At 46.2% G+C, this 17,388-nt stretch overlaps 1 protein-coding gene across 1 annotated transcript in view; it reads left to right on the forward strand.

The window, feature by feature from the left end:
* Nucleotides 1-655: 655 nt before the first annotated feature.
* PIGL (phosphatidylinositol glycan anchor biosynthesis class L) overlaps nucleotides 656-17,388 on the forward strand; it is a 66,952-nt gene continuing 50,219 nt past the window's right edge. The window contains exons 1-2 of the mRNA XM_056865500.1: nucleotides 656-923; nucleotides 3,333-3,432. Of these exons, the coding sequence (XP_056721478.1) occupies nucleotides 656-923; nucleotides 3,333-3,432 (368 nt within the window). The remainder of the gene's footprint in view (nucleotides 924-3,332; nucleotides 3,433-17,388) is intronic.

Raw genomic sequence — 17,388 nt, forward strand, 5'->3', positions numbered from 1 at the left:
AGCGGGAGAGGTACACTGTTTTTTTTCTATGGAGGTTACAGTGCTGGTCAATAGGATCTCTTGGAACACCCACAGACCCAAGCCTTCTCCGGCCTCCCCCACCTATCAAGTGCCATTCAGAGGTTCTCTGCCTCTTGGATCTGAAAATTCCATTTTCCCATCACACTCTCTCTTCTCCTCTATGCATTTGTCTAATTCCGTTAAATTCCCCTAACTCACTGGCCATCAACGCACCCCGCGTAACGCTTTCCACAACTCTGCCACGCGTATTTTTATAGGTTAATTCACAGTGGGTAGCATTGTTAGTCTGTCTGCAGTAGTAGAAAAGGGCAAGAGTCCAGTAGCACCTTAAAGACTAACAAAAATATTTTTGGTAGGGTATGAGCTTTCGTGAGCCACAGCTCACTTCTTAAAGCTCATACCCTACCAGAAAATATTTTTGTTAGTCTTTAAGGTGCTACTGGACTCTTGCCCTTTTCTACTTTTATAGGTTAGTTCTTTCTTCTTTCGGAGAAGCTCCTCCTGCATATCCGCTTTTTAAGTCGGGGCCTTGCACAACCGGAACCATTCTTTCTGCTATTCGTGGTACCCGTTTCCGCCCGAACCTTCTTTTTTCCCTTCCGGGTATTTTTTTTTCCCCTTGTGGAGGAATACTATGGTGGCGACAGTAGTATCATTCGCCTTGCTGTTGTTGTCGCCGCTTGTACTATGGTTGGCCGTCTGCTGGTGGCTGCAGCGAGGCCATGGAACAAGACGGTGGGGCCGCAGGAGCCTGTTCGCTAACGGACCGGCGCGGCGCGGCAGCGATGACGCAGTGCGAGCTCTGTTTGTAACGGCGCACCCTGATGACGAAACGATGTTCTTCGCTCCGAGCATCCTGAAACTGGCTCGAGCCAGGCGGTGGCTGCTCTGCGGGTCCGCAGGTGAGGGGAGAGCGACGCGGGGTTGCCCAGCAACCGTAACGTCCCATCCACCGCCGCGACGGCTCTGGCGTCACCGTTGCTCGGCAACGCGTCAGACCCGTTGGTGCGTGGCGTCGTGGGCGCGGCGCTTCTCCGGAAACTGTTGCTCTCCTCAAAGTCTCAAACGCGCTGTGACGTCAGCTCGAAGGGCGTTAGATGAGCGGGTTATGACGTCAGTTGCAGCGCCCCGACGCCCTGAAAGTCTTATGGGATCCCAGATTGGGAGCTCTCGCCTCTCATCACACTGGACTTGCCCTGTGCCGTGAAGAAAACCGCACCTTTTCCTTTTATCCCTTAGAAACTCCTTGATCAATTGATCTTGAGCAGCATATATCTAGTGATGGAGGGATATAAGGACTGGAACAAATCTTGCCACTGACAATGTAGCCTTGGGGTCCCTATCGCTTAGTAAAAAAGGCATTATGTCAGTCACAGAGGCATTGGATTTGTATATTAAAAGGGGGGAAATATAGTGCGATCGAAGTTCCTCGTAAAAGCGGCCTTCCAAAAGGGCATGGGCTAATGAGTCAATAGAGCCAGAAGAGCAAGGGCAGGTCCTGTCTGAGTATGGTATATTCAGAATTCTGCCCTGCATTACCGTAGAAGGGTTAGCATTCAATCTAGCCAAGCAAAAAGCTCTACAGAGACGAGGAAGACAATCGCACCATAAAAGCTATGCATCTGTTAGTCATGATACATGCAAGCGTCACACCATACAGAATTAATTTGTGGAACTCTATGCCCCAGGATGGCCGATAGTTAGGAAAGCTTTAAATAGCATTAGGAGAATTCCTGTTAAAAGGGGACATTCAATAAACATAATCAATATTTCAATAAATATTCAATAAACATTCGCCATGATAGTTAAATGAAAACTCCATGTTCAGGTGCTATGTAATAATATAGAGTAGCCATGCTGCTCTGCCACAGAAGAGCTAGATTAGAGTTCAGTAGCACCTTAAGAGACCAGCAAAGTTTTCAGGGTATAAGCTTTTGAGGGTCTCTTTGTCAGTGTAATAATATAAAACAGAAGTCCAGTAGCACCTCAAGGACTATAAGTGGACCTTCCACTATGAAAAACAGTATGGTGGACTAGATGGACCCATATTGGTTGGATTCAGCAAGTCTTTTCTGAGTGTAATGTATATATTTGTGCCTGTCTGAGGAGTCCGCAGAGCCATGAGGCTGGATATAAATTCCTTCATATATATAAATGGCTCCCTGTTCTCAACTTACTCGACTCCTTTGCAGCATAGAAGCCCCCAGGACACAGATACTTAACGTCTAGATTCCCTTTGTCCACTCTTTCCATAGGTGCCCACACACTGAGCTCCTTTGGCACCACCCCCATGCTTTTGGTGTCTATGTCTACCCTCTACCTTTGGCAACTGGGTTTCCAAGGATCCCTTAAGGTTTGGGTTGCCAACCTCCAGGTTGTGGCTGGAAATCTCTTGGGATTACAGCTGATTTCCAGGTGACAGAGATATATTCATCTGAAGAAAATGGCTGCTTTGGAAGGTGGACTGTGCCTTATACCCCACTGAAGTCCCTCCTCTCCCCAAACCCTGCCTTCCTCAGACCCCAATTACAGTAGCTATTTTATTCTCTTTTAAATTTTGGGGTCTTTTGTAGGGTTTATAGACTATTTTTTTCTTGGTATGCAGAAAGTGGCACATTATATTTAAAATGATGAGGAATTTGCATTTCCTGTTAGCTTTATGCCTCACCATATTGGGTGGCTTGTGCCAATCATTAAAGAAGCAAACCCAAGCCACCCACCGACACAGTGGTGGTTTTGACATACTCAGGGAGATCCCCAGACACAGAGAAAAATGTGAACTTGCAAATTAGCCCAAGGCAAAATAACAAAGCCACAAAAAATGGTCTGGTGAGGACAGTATTCTCCAAGAGGCACAGCATGTTGGGAGAAGTTGAGAGTCTATTACAGAGAGAGAAAGGGTATTCCTACTCAGGGCCCATAGAGTTTTTAGAAATAACTATAAGGGGAAATTTGTGTGATTTTTCAATCCTCCCTCCCCACCCAGGATTCTTCACTAGTCTCCAGACTGGCCACTGGTATTGGCAAGACAACAGGGGACTGAGAGGCAAGTTTGCATGCCACCTGCAACTACCACTAATACATTTTTACTTGGTCCTGGGAAGGTGTATAAAATGTGATTGGCCAGCCATCTGCATACTTCCTTTTCAACCCACCTGATAGCTTCTCACTTTTAACCCAGTTAGTCTTTAAGGTGTCACTGGATTCTTTGGCTGTTTGCCACAATAAACAACCATTCATGGTCTAGGGAAGAGCCTGGTTCTGTTCCAAACCAAAGCAGAGTGGTTTGATATTGTCTTTGTGGTTTGCAGGTAATTACTACAATCAAGGGGCCATTCGTAAGGAGGAGCTCCTGGAGAGCTGTGCAGTTCTTGGAATCCCTCGTTCCAATGTGACTGTCATCAACCACAGGTATCTCTCCACCTTTAAAGTACTGGCATCGTCTGACCATGTAATATAGCATAATTTTCTGTATGTGGTTGACATCTTTTTTTTTAAGTGAACCATGCAAGCCACAGCTCCCCATAGGCTGGTTTCTTGCCCCTGCTTACATGCTGGGACAGTTGGTGTTGGCATTTCTCCAGGATGAAAAGGCGGACCAAATTCACTGAGAGCAGGTCTTATCAATAGTTACTGGCCATCATCATCAGCTAAGGGCTTGGTTCATATGTGCATGTACATTGCTTTGTTTAATCCCTAGCAGTGATTGAATATAAACTGTTAGGTTTGAGTACAGTAGCACCTTATAGCGCATTCCTTAGCCTGAAGGGCGAAAGCCCTTAGGAGGCCAGGAAGGCACTGTGCTGGTGTTGGGGCCTCCCGCACCGGTGTCCAGGCAACTTACGCCAGCGTTAGTGGCCCCAACACTGGCTGGATAGGTCTAGACACCAGTCGCTGACCCGGGACACCGATGGGGCCTTCCACCGGCGTCCCACTGGCGTAAAGGCCCACGCCGGTGTCCCGGGAGGCATCCCAGCATCCTGGAAGGCATTCCTGGGGCGGGGCAGGGGGAGGAGCTGCCATTAGGCAGCTTCCTACCCCCTTTCGCCCCGTGAATGCCAGCGCGGAGAAGAGCGAGGCCGCGCCTGCTTTTCTCTATGGGGCTAAAAAGCCCCATTTCACACAAAAAAAGCCTCTAAAAGGTTTTTTTTTGTGTTTCGGCGTGTGGGGAGCAGCTTTAGGAGGCGGCGCAGCAGCGCCTCCTCCCCACTCTCCACGCACAGCGAATCTCAGGAATGCGCTGTTAAGAGACCAACAAGATTTTCAGGGTATAAACTTTTGAGAATCAAAGTTTCCTTCATCAGATACCAAAATGGCTGTCCTCTGAAACTGAGTAGATGAACTGATTTCACTGGAGTTGAGTCAACTGAGGATATTAGATGAAGCATGCAGGGCATTCAAGCAGATGAAGAAATGGGTCACTGATAATGGAAAGCAGTACAGAGCCTAGGCCCCATGATAACAGCAAGAGGAACTCTGCTGGCAGCTTTCTTTCCGGATTTTTCAAGTTAAGCACTTGGCCATTCCCTGCCCTACACCCCAAACAGAGACACCTTTGCTCTTGGTTTTGTATAATGCAAAACCCTTGAAAATAATCAAGCTATTTAAACTTTTGCCCAGATTTGGTATGATTTATTCGGATATTAATCAAAGACCAGGCTTTTTCTTTCCACATGGCTTCATTAGTGCCCAGCATGTGGCAAGCTGATCAGTCTTGGCTTTCTAAACAAGTACTGGACCCAACTTGCTTCTCAAAGTGGCTGCTGAATTTGTTTTGGGGCTCTTTGGTGGGGGCAGGGTTGCAATCACTTGCGTATTTAAACCATATGATGTTGTCTGAGAACCTAGGTTGACTGTTTGCTATTTCCATGTGAATGCTTTGCTCTGCCTTTGTTTCCTTATAGGCGCAGTATTTTGGGGAGCATCCTCATGATGTTGTCCTCTGTTTGTCCTGCTTCTGTGTTCCCCCCACTGTGCCACAATCTTTCCCAAACCTGGCATGATACAAGCTTTTTGGAAAGATTGCCACCAAAGTGCCTTTAGACCCCATGTGGATGGGAAAGTGTGTGTTTTTGCAGGTCCTTCCCACATTGGTGACATTTTCCTTGCCTCAGTTCACATAGCTGCCTCCCCTCCACAACATGATGCCTTTTTGAAAATAATTGTGGATTGATAGATCACTATAGTGTTATCATGATTTATTGCCACAATCTGCTAGTACCCAGCTTTCATTTGTAAAAAGTTCATCTCTAGCCCTTTTCCCTGTGGCATTATGGGAAAATATGCAGAGTTAACATTTTACCTTAATTGAAAGGGTTTGCTGTGTTTTTAACGAAAGCCAGAAACTAGTGGATCATTGCAATAAATTGTTAAAACATTATAATGTTATAGCGATCTAGCAATTCCTGATTTTTTCAAGGAAGCTATACAGAGAATTGTTTCTGGGTTGAAACAGACTTGACCATTTATAAAGTTGTAATTTAACAGACTTTGCCAAAAATAGTATGGTACATAAGTAATATTTGGGATCTATGACTAGACCTCCTTTATTTTACTTCAAAATAAGCTAAGAATTTGCATTGGGGTGGCAGGGATTAACCCTTCCCTTCTGTATTTCCCTGATAGAATTCAGCCCTACCTCCCCTGAGCTGCTGATAGCCTCAGGAGGAGGGGAAAGTGTTATTTCCCCCACCAAAAAAAAATCTGGGAGAGGCAGTCCCACAGATAAGAGGGAACAAAGCCATGAAGAGCTTTATGTGTGATAGGCAGTAACTTAAACTGAGCCCAGTAACAAATGAGTGAGAGCCAGCATGATGTAGTGGTTAAGATGTTGGACTAGGACCTGGGAAAATCAGGTTCAGATCCCCACTCATGCCTTGGAAGTTTGCTGAGTGAGCTTGGGCCAATCACACACTCTCAGCCCTGACTCTGGCTAATATTTGGATGGGCGACCTCCAAGGAATACCAGGGTTGTAACATGGAAGCAAGCAATGGCAAACCACTTCTGAATGTCTCTTGCCTTATAAAACCTACAGGTCGCCATAACTCAGCTGTGACTTGACAACAACAAAAAATAATGAGTACCCAGTGGAACCTGGATAGCCTCAGGCTAACCTGATCTCATCAGATCTCAGAAGCTAAACAGGATTGGCCCTGGTGAGTATTTGGATGGGTAACCTCCAAGGAACACCAGGGTCATGATGCATAGGCGGGTAATGGCAAGCCACCTCCAAATGTCTCTTGCCTTGAAAACCATACAGGGCTTCTGTGACCTGACAGTACAAACAAAAAACAAAACAAAAAAACCCTACAGTGGAGCATCTGCAGAACGGAAGTAATATGCATGCTCTTTCTAGCTCTGAATAGAAAAGTTCCAATACAATGTCTGTTGTATTCCTCCAGCAGGGGCTGGACACAGAAGGGGCTGGATAAGACCTCTTCTCCACTCTGCTGTAGTCCAGAACCATAACTGAGCATTAAGATGCCATCTTTTTGTGGACCAACTCACATGAATACATGAAGCTGCCTTATACTGAATCAGACCCTTGGTCCATCAAAGTCAGTATTGTCTACTCAGACCGGCAGTGGTTCTCCAGGGTCTCAGGCAGAGGTCTTTCACATCACCTACTTGCCTAGTCTCTTTAACTGGAGATGCCAGGGATTGAACTTGGGACCTTCTGCATACCAAGCAGATGCTCTACCACTGAGCCACAGCCCCTCCCCTAAACTCTTTTTCTTGTCTCACAGCAAGAAGAATAGAAATAAAGGGACCCTGTAGTGTTTTTTTTTTCACATGTAGGTGTGAAAGAACCCCCCATACTCCCAATCTCTCTTGTGTCTCAGATATTTTCACTACAGTCAGTTAGGCAAGGCAGGAGGAAGCAGCAGTGATTGGGCTCTACATTGCAACATCTGGAAAGGATCTAAACCTCAGCAGTCCTTTGGAGTCATTTGGCCCCCAGCAAGACAGGTCACAGATGGGAGGGTCCAGGGTCACAAAGGAAGGGTGTGAGAAGATGCCACTCCTGTTCTTAGCAGCCATAGGGAAGGACTTGGGGAGGGATGACAGTATTAAGCAACAGCTTTGCACAAAAAGTGGGTGTTGAGCAGGGTGGCATTTTGCAGTTAGGAACTCCAGATTTAATGTCCTTTGTGTGTGTATGTGTAAAATGCTGTCAAGTCACAGCCGATTTGTGGCAATCCCATAGGGTTTTCAAAGCAAGAGACTAAAAGGTAGTTTGCCATTACCTTCCTCTGCATAGTGACCCTGGACTTCCTTGGTCTCCCATCCAAATACTAACCAGGGCCGACCTGCTTAGCTTCCGAGATCTGACAAGCTCGGACTAGCCTGGGCCATCCAGATCAGGGCATGCCAGCTATACATGATGCAAGTTAAACGTATTCCTGCCTGATCTATATATCTGCCAATATTATTCTATCCAATCCTTCCTCAAAGGAGCCCAGGGCAGCGTATGTGGGTCTCACTCCTCCGTTTCATCTTCACTTTCACTCAGTGAGGTAGTTTTGGCCGAGAGAGAGAGAGAGACTGGTCCGAGGCTACCCAGAAAGCTTGCAGAGAGGGGATTTGCATATAGGTCTCCCAGATCCTCCTACAACCACTATAGTGCTGATTTGCATAGTTTCTATAATGTTACATAATCTAGTAATTCAGTTTTTCATAATTCTGCTTCTAGTGGTCACAGGGAAGGGAGAAGTCCTGCTTCTTGTTAGTGGGATTCAGCCCCCATTTGACCCTAGCAGGAACTGCCCACACACGGAGGGCTAGAAGCTTGCTTTTTGTTTTATCCAATGACTGGAAAATCTCACATACCTTGCAGTTTTTTTTCTTAAACAGTCCTCTAGCCTGCCTTCTGGTCTGTCAAGAGTGCTTTTTAGCCATTCCCCATGCTCCCTGCCATGCTTAGGGTAGGGTTACCAGGTCCCTCTTTGCCACCAGCAGGAGGTTTGGGAGGCAGAGACTGAGGAGGGCGAGGTTTGGGGAGGGGAGGGTCTTCAATGCCATAGAGTCCAATTGGCAAAGCGGCCATTTTCTCCAGGTGAACGGATCTCTGTCGGCTGGAGATCAGTTGTAATAGCAGGAGATCTCCAGCTAGTACCTGGAGGTTGGCAACCCTATCAGGCTCAGCAGCCTGCTTGTTGGTTCTGCACACAGTGGTTGTTGTTACAGGTTTGGACCATCTGACTGCCCCCTTTGGCCCTCTAACCACCAAACGTTCTGACTGTGGGTCTGCGTATACCAAATATATCCACCCAGCACACGTTACATAGCAAGTCATTTCCTGTTCAGTTCCGGAGATCATCGGCTAGACCCAGTCACCCAACCACTTCTCCTTTATTCTGCTTTTCACATTTCCTCTTCAGATGTTTTGAGACCTTTACTCCACTGTGAGGTCACTTTTATCCTTGGCAATCAGAGCGGCTGGCTGGGGGAGGGATTCCCCCACTCTCCTTCCCCTCCCCCACGGTGTTGAGTAAAGTGGTGAAACTTCTGAAGAGTTTCCTAAGAGGGGGGAAGGCAGAGGACACAGCAGAGAGCTTTCAAAAGAGGAAACTCCTGGTGGCTGTTTGCCCAACTGACCTCCAGAAAAAATAAAAGACAACGGAATTAACAGCCATGTCCAGTGTTTAACTTGTTATACTGGTGAGGTTACAGCAGAGTAGTGAAAAGGTGGAAGCTCTTGACAAGCCACAACTTATTACCAGAGGAGTTTATGGGCAGGCTGGCTAATAAAATAAGTTCCTGGGTTGGCAATTTCAGTGGATTTATTTCCAAGGCTGTAGTAAGATTCGGTCTCATTCAAATGGTGGGGAAGGCAGATGAAATGGTAAAAATTCTGCATACAGCTCTGAACACCTTCATCTCAAAAAAGCACCATAGAGCAGGAAAAGGTGCCCAAAAGAGCAACTCACATGATCTTCCCTACCAGAGAAGGCTACAGAGTTTGGGGCTTCTCACAATGGAAAATAGATAATTTGGGGGGGGGGGAGAGACTGGACATGGTAGAGGTTTATACAATTATGCATTGAGAAAAGTGGGGAGAGAGGACTTTTTCTCCCTCTTCTGAAGTACTAGAACTTGAGGGCACCGGAGGACGTCGATGGGCTGTACATTGGATCAGCATTCAGCTACTGGCCACTGAGGGTAGGAAAATTCAGATCTGATTGAAAAGTGACATAGTGTCAGGCAGTGCCTGTCAGAGGATGTTGTGGTTTCTCCAGGTGCTGGCTAAGGCCAGCTTCAACTCTGCCAACTATGTGTTTTGACTCTGAACTCTGTGGGAAACTCACTGCCATGGGAGGGGGGTTGCCATGGCATCCAGATTTGCTCTGATTTACCCTATGCTCTTTGTTATATGCCCTGCACCGTGCTTATAGTTCTCATTAGTGCCAACTTGACTCTTAGCTGCTGTAAACCTGTAGATGTTCCAATAAATCAATTCTTTCTTGGACTACTCGTCTATAGATGTTTGTTTATGGGATTATCATGGGACAAGTGCTCACACATAGGCGAGGTGAAAGGCCTGTCTCCAGGCTCTTTGCGCTCATGTGTAGGGTTGCCAGGTCCCTCTTCACCACTGGTGGGAGGTTTTTTAGGCAGAGCCTGAGAAGGGCAGGGTTTGGGGAAGGGAAGACTTCAATGCCATAGAGTCTAATTGCCAAAGCAGCCATTTTCTCCAGGGGGACTGATCTCTATCAGTTGTAATAGCAGGAGATCTCCAGGTAGTACCTGGAGTTTAGTACAGGAAACAGCTGACACAACCATAGCATAACAAAATTGTATTGACTAACTACAAGCAACAAGTGAAAGATATATATATACAGTGCCAGTAAAATAAAGTATGCACAATATTTATGAAGAAGTCCACATAAATGGTATCCAATATCAATCTGAGCAAAAATGGTATCTTCAAACTGAAGAATAAAATGGGATATGATCGTTTCACAGTCTTCCTCAGTCTCACTTACATCAACAGCAGCGCATACACTTGTTCCAAATTCAGCGTATGCATATTTTCACAATTTTCCATAAAGTCCCCATAGGGATACTTAATATAACTGCATATATAACTCTCCAATATTCCCAGATTGGGATATTATATCATTTAATCCTAGGTTATTCAGCAATTGTTCAGCCAACTATTCACAGCATCTGCTACAGAGTCAACAGGTTTTCAGCTGGGATACAGATAGTAACAGATAGTGGCTGTTACTATCTGTATCCCAGCTGGGAACCTGCTGACTCTGTAGCAGATGCTGTGAATAGTTGGCTGAACAATTGCTGAATAACCGCTCGGATTAAATGATAATATCCCAATCTGGGAATATTGGAGAGTTATATATGCAGTTGTATTAAGTATCTCTATGGGGACTTTATGGAATATGCATAAGCTGAATTTGGAACATGTGTATGCGCTGCTGTTGAAATAAGTGGGACTGAGGAAGACTGCGAAACGATCGTATCCCATTTTACTCTTCAGTTTGAAGATACCATTTTTGGACAGATTGATATTGGATACCATTTATGTGGACTTCTTCATAAATACTGTGCATACTTTATTTCATTGGCACTGTATATATCTTTCACTTGTTGCTTTTAGTTAGTCAATACAATTTTGTTATGCTATGGTTGTGTCAGCTGTTTCCTGTACTAATTTCCTAACCTTGGTATGAGTACAGAGGTGTTCTTTTTGTTGAGTACCTGGAGTTTGGCAACCTTACTCATGTGGCATCTTGTTGAAACTGAGCTGCCACCCATCCAAAATGACAGTCCAGTTTTTACGAGGTGCCTTACTAGGGTTGCCAACCTCTAGGTGGTGGCTGGAGATCTCCTGCTGTTACAACTGATCTCCAGCCGATGGAGATCAGTTCACCTGGAGAAAATGGCTGCTTTGGTAATTAGACTCCATGGCATTGATGTCCCTCCCCTCTCCAAACCCCGCCCTCCTCTGGCTCTGCCCCCAAAATCTCCAGGTATTTCCAACCCTGAGCTGGCAACCCTACACCATTCGAATGGAAAGTCCCAGATTGGGGTGCTTCTGCCTCAATGGCACCCCCTTTAAAGAAGGCCACTTAAGTCACTACATGCACGTGTGAACGAAGCCATAGGCTTCCACACATTGCCTGGGTATCCTGTTTTCTGAGGCACAGGCTAATTTTCTTGACCTCCTCCCTTAGTGCCAGAGCAGAGGCTGAGGCTAACTTGGTCTCACCTCCTGAACCTAGGGTTGCCAGCTCTGGTTAGGGAAATTTCTGGGGTATAATGCCACAGAGTCTACCCAGTCTAAAGTAACAATTTCCTCCATGGGAACTAATCTCTGTCGTCTGGAGATCAGTGGTAATTCTGGGAGATCTCCAAACCCCGCCTGGAGGTTGGCAACCGTACGTGAACCCCAGCAGCCAGGTCACAGGGCATTCCCAGCGCTTTGAAATCAGGAGGCTGTGGTCTAAGACGATTAGTGGGAGAAGGAAGGAAGAAAACATGGTCCAACGGGCAACTGAAGTCCAATTTGCAGCGCTGGAGGAAGGGATGACATTCCGGACAGCGGGGAGGGGGCGTTGCACATTTTAAGTGAAGTCTGCAGACACTGTGGGCTTACAGGGATTCTTTGGGCAACATATTGATTTTATTTTTCTTGCATCACAAAAATCAAACCAAGATGTGGTTTTTTCTGCTTAGCCAAAAGTCATTGCAAAACTTCACAGATGGATACGATAAAATATCAGTTTGGGGAGCAGCCATAGCTCTTTGAAAGGGCATGCACTTTGCATGCAGGGAACTGATGTACCGTCCTAGTTAGAGGCTTGGGCTAGTAGCAGGGTAGATTTGATTTAAATCAAATTGATTTAACGCATTATTTAAATCACTAGTCTAGATTTAAATCATGGTTTTCTACATAAAGACTTGTGGAATATTCTGCTTAAAAGGTTTCACTTTCATTTTTATTGCTTGCCCCTCCCTCCTCACACTTAGCTTCTTGTGCAGATCTGTTCTACTCCAAACAAGCTTCTATTCATTGAACTTCTTGAAACTTAGCACAGAGTTAAGGGGTTGATTCTGTGTACATAAATTTGCAAAGCAGCAATGGGATTAAGGTCTTTTTCTTAACTCTGTAGGTTTATTTTATAACATTTTTGCTGTGAAGAAGAGTCATGTTTATGGTTGCCAGCTCCAGGTTGGAAAATACCTGGAGATTTTTGGGGTGGAGCCTGAGGAGGGGAGGGTTTGGGGAGGGGAGGGACTTCAACGCCATAGAGTCCAATTGCCAAAGTGGCCATTTTCTCCAGGTGAACTGATCTCTATTGGCAGGAGATCAGTTGTAATAGCAGGAGATCGCCAGCTAATACATGGAGGTTAGCAACCCTAGTCATGTCCTGCAGACACAAATTCACAGTTTTGAGAACTGCAAAACCAAGCATCTGTGATTATATTTTCTAAATAGAAAAACTGCCCAAAATAATCTTAAATTTCTGGAAGAGCATGACATTGTGAGTGGATTAATGGAATTCATTTACCAAAAAATGTAAACAACCTCATGCTATATGATTAAAAACTATCCCTTATTTCATGATGAATAACCTTTGGACTATAATGTATCTTAAATAGAAAATTATCTTTAGATAGATTTTTCCTCAAAAAGCATTTTATATTTTAATCCAATTTAAAATTTTAAAAATCCAATTTATTATTTTTTTTAACCGTTGATTTTTATCCACCCTGGTTAAGAGTGGGGAAAGCCAGGTGCAGTTCGTCACTTGGCCATGAAGCTCAGTGGGTTCTCATGAGCCAGTTACTCTTTCAGCCTAGCATACCTCACCAGGTAGTTGTGGAGGAGAAAATGGAGAAAAGGAGAACCATGGACTGTATGCAGAGATTCTTGGAGGAAAGGCAGAGCCCGCCCTCCAGAGAAGTCTTTTCTCCTGGGGAACGGAGCTCTATAGTCAGTTGTAATTCTGGGAGATCTCCAGGCTTCACCCAGAGACTGGCAATCCTACCTCCATGGCCAGTGCATAAAGAACTTGTGGAAGTTACCACCTGTGCTGGCTAGCTGCCAATGCTCAGGTCTCCACTTGCAGTGTCTCTGAGATACTGCTCCAGACGGTTGGCAACAGCAGGGAGAGGGTAAAGCAGAGTCCAAAGAACAAATCCATTTGTCAAAGCCAGAAATCAGAGTCCAGTACTTGCCAAATAAGAGTTACAGTTCATAGTCCAGGTAGCCAGTCGAGGGTCACGAGAGTCAGAGGTCCAAACATCCAGTCCAAGGTCTAAAGGCACAGAGAGTTGTTCAGGTATGCACTGCGTTGCTTTCTCGACGCTGGGCTGTCCATCTGAGGCTTTTCTGGCATCTGGCTTCTCTGTCAGTCCTCCTCCTGCGAGGACTCTCTGTTCCAGCACACGTTGGTAGGCTTCCAACCAGGCACTATGTCTTTTAGCCACCAGTACCTTTCTCTGCTGCTGCCTCCACCTGTCAGCCTTTGTTGCCTTAGTAGCTTGAGGGCTCACAGCTGGGCCACTGGGTCCGGGCTCTGAGCAAGAGGGGGTTGGTTCTGCCATGACTTCTGACTGTAAGTCTTGTGCCCGCTCTGGAGAGTCACCAGCTTCAGGGCTGTCAGCCTCCTCGCCAGGCTGTGCTGAATCAGGCCCCACTTCAGGCTGCGAGGTCAGAGGCGGCTCCATTGGGGCTGAATTCTCCTGGTAGAGTTCCTCCATTGAGGAGGACCCATTCTCCAGGGACTGTCCCATGGCACCACCACAGGATGTGATGTTGACTGCTGTTCCAAACAGCCTTAAAGGGAGGCTAGACAAACTGGGATTAATCTTTCTAGCTAAATAGAGGGAGAATATATCTAATTACTAAATGCTGGACAGACAGATGCTGGGTGGTGGAGGGGAGGCCTTTGGCCCTTTTGGCTCATCTTCCTAAAGACATTTGGCAAGATGCCACCCCGCAGGGACTCTGGGCCTGATCCAGTAGCATGCTTGCATTCGTCTGGGTTTCCCGTGTATTGCAAGGGGGACCACTTGCTGCCTGGGAATTATTCTGTGTTAATAACAAGCCCTAAAAAGCTGGGCAGGTTGACCAAGGCTCTGGCCGACAGCCAGTCTGCCTTGTCAGATTAAACACGTTTCCAAGGCCGCTTCCCGCCCACCTTACTACTCTGCAAAGGATTACTAGCTCAAAGGAAAGGTTCCCTAGATCTCCTCCGCCTCCCACTTTCTCAGTCTGCTTCTTTGGCTGCTGGCAACTGAACTTGGCCAAGGACCACGGTTTGCAGCGACAAAGAGAAAGATCCACACTGTGGCTTCCATAGGATGAGGGCAGGCCGGGCTGGGCCCAGCCTGATGGATGCCAGGCAAAATAATAGTCAGGCAAAATAATGTGCAAGCGTGCCTGGCCAGGCACAACCGCTCGAGCCGCAAATAACATCCCAGCTGCTTCCAAGTTTCCGTGACCTTTAAAAAAATCCTCTCAGTCCAAACAGGAATCTGAAGCCCTGAATAGGTGTGTAGATGCTTCAGTCCAGTGATTCCCTAGCATGTAGGGTTGCCAACCTCCAGGTGGTGGCCGAAAATTGCCTGGGATTACCACTGATCTCCAGGTGACAGAGATCAGTTCACCTGGAGAAGATGGCCGCTTTGGAAGGTGGACTCTATGACATTAGACCCCCATTGAAGTCCCTCTGCTCCCCAAACCCTGCCTTCCTCAGGCTCCACCCGCAAAATCTCCAGGCGTTTCCCAACCCGGAGCTGGCAACCCTACTAGCATGGCTTGATTGTGCCCAGCAGGGCCTCCTCTGGCTTGGTGTGGCTGTGGAGAATGCTGGTTGAATGTGTGCATCGGCAAGCCAAGCATCAGAGTCTTTGTTTTTCCCCTTCCCTGAGTCACAACCCTCACCCCACTAAGCTTGCCAACCTCCAGGTGGGACCTAGAGATATTCCAGAATCACAATTCATCTACAGACTACAGAGATCTCTTCCCTGGGAGAAAAGAACAGCTTCAGAGGGTAGGATATGTGCCATTATTCCCCAACAAAATCCCTCCCCTGTGCAAACCCCACCTTCCCCAGGATCCACCCCCAGATCTCCAGGAGTTTCCTATCCTGGAGTTGGCAACCCTACCCCACGCACATACTGTGCGCACTCGGCAGTGATGTGGGCTTTCCAGGGGGGAAATTCCATTAAAATTTAAATAAATAATTTCAATCGTGTCAGCAAAATTTAAGTTGGCTGCGACTTGACGGCACTTTACACACACACACACAAAGGAGGTATACCAGGGATTTGTGTACGGTGGGATTTCACCAGAGCCCTGGAACAACTAAAGACTGCAATATTGGTGTTGCCTGCCAACATTTAGAAAACACATTTCTAGCCCTTATGGCTATGAAGTTAGGCTTGAAATAGGGTTGCCAGGTCCCTCTTCACCACCGGCGGGAGGTTTTTGGAGTGGAGCCTGAGGAGGGCAAGGTTTGGGGAAGGGAGGGACTTCAGTGCCATAGAGTCCAATTGCCAAAGCGGCCATTTTCTCCAAGTGAACTGATCTCTAGCTGCTGGAGATCCATTGTAATAGCAGGAGATCTCCAGCTAATACCTGGAGGTTAAGCAAAACAAAAATAAAGGCACCTCCGTGCCTATACCAAATAGGTTTGGAAATTAGCACGGGAAAGTGGTACACAAATGCACATAAACAGGTTGCAAAAAACACATATGTAATGAAGATGGAAAGAACAGACTAGTGTACAACATGAAAGCTTAGCAACTAAGTGATTGGTTAGATACAAATATACAGGTAAGTATGGAACAATCTAGTATCCTATTGGGAACCTGTTGAGAGTGCTGCTGCAGAATGTTGAATTGAAATGGACTTATATATGTAATTTACTTACTATAAAATGAATGATGCAATGTGGGGCTGAAGAAACGAAAGTTAAACGGCCGTCCCCCAGCTTTTGGATTTATATCTACGATTGGATATCTTGCTGAATTAGTTTTGAAACTCAGAAGAGTACTTTTTTGACTCCAGATATACACCAATAGATTGGATAAGGTTGCCAACCTCCAGGTACTGGCTGGAGATCTCCTGCTATTACAACTAATCTCCAGCCAATAGAGTTCAGTTCACTTGGAGAAAATGGCCGCTTTGGCAATTGGACTCTATTGCATTGAAGTCCCTCCCCTCCCCAAACCTTGCCTTCTTCAGGCTCTGGCCCAAAACCTCCCACCAGTGGGGAAGAGGGACCTGGCAACCCTATCCCTGGATAAAATATATTAATCCTACTTATTGCAGCAAACTTATTTTTATTTAATTTGTGTGAAATGCTTTTTCTCACTCGGTCTCAGCTAAACCTTCCAGGACAGCTTGCGGAAATTAAAACAAGAGATACGATGATAATAAAAGGGGAAAATGGCAACCAAACAACATCATGAAGCCAATGACAAAATCCCAGTGTAAAAACTATCGCATAAAGCTGTCATTTCCCAAAGACTGTGCCCTAAACCGCAAATATCGGAGTGGAGAAACAAAGCAATAAAACAACACTGATCAAAACCATCAGAACCAAACAGGCCTGCTAGAGGGAATAGAAACGGTTTTGTTACCTAATATGTAACAGATTCAGCACCAGACAGACTGAATCATAAAGGGAAGTGCCCTCTGAGAGCGGTACAGGGGTTGGACAGGGGAGACCTGGGTTCAAATCCCCCACCCTGCCATGAAGTTCACGTGAGCCGGAGACTCTGTCTCGGCTAAATCTCCCCCACAAGGTTGTTGTGGGGGGGAGGGAGAGCCGCTTATACTAACCCTACCTGAGCTCCTTGGAAGAAGGGCAGGATAATAATCTAATAATAGGAAATAAGGTAAGGGGTCACAACCCCAAAAGCCATGTCTCTGGTAGATAAGAACCAGCCAGAAACAATAAAGGGAGACAGTAGTCATGAGCACCCTTGCCTTTTGGCACTCCTTCCCTTGGGTACAAAACCCTGACTTTATCCTTTTGTTTTGAGGACTTTATCCTTTTGTTTTGAGGACCAGCAACCAGCTTGTCCTTTTATGTGGTCCATAAAAATGAATGTCCAGAGTGAACATTGGTCCCAATAAATTTGGTGAGCTGGTTTCCCCCCCCCCCCCCCCTTTAGCATCTGATGTTCCACTGGCTGGCAGCATTGCTAAATGGGGCCATTTTGGCTTTGTGGGGCCTCTTGAAAGCATCTCTCGTTTCTCTCTCCTTGATAGCATCATTAATTTCCTTGAATGTATGCTTTCAGCAAAAGAAAAACAAAGGAAGGCCGGGAGAGGCGATAGGCACCTTTTCAATGTTTAAAAAAAGATGCATCTCTGCAGATCCGTC

The sequence above is a fragment of the Euleptes europaea genome, chromosome 19 (assembly GCF_029931775.1).
Source record: "Euleptes europaea isolate rEulEur1 chromosome 19, rEulEur1.hap1, whole genome shotgun sequence".
NCBI lineage: Eukaryota > Metazoa > Chordata > Lepidosauria > Squamata > Sphaerodactylidae > Euleptes > Euleptes europaea.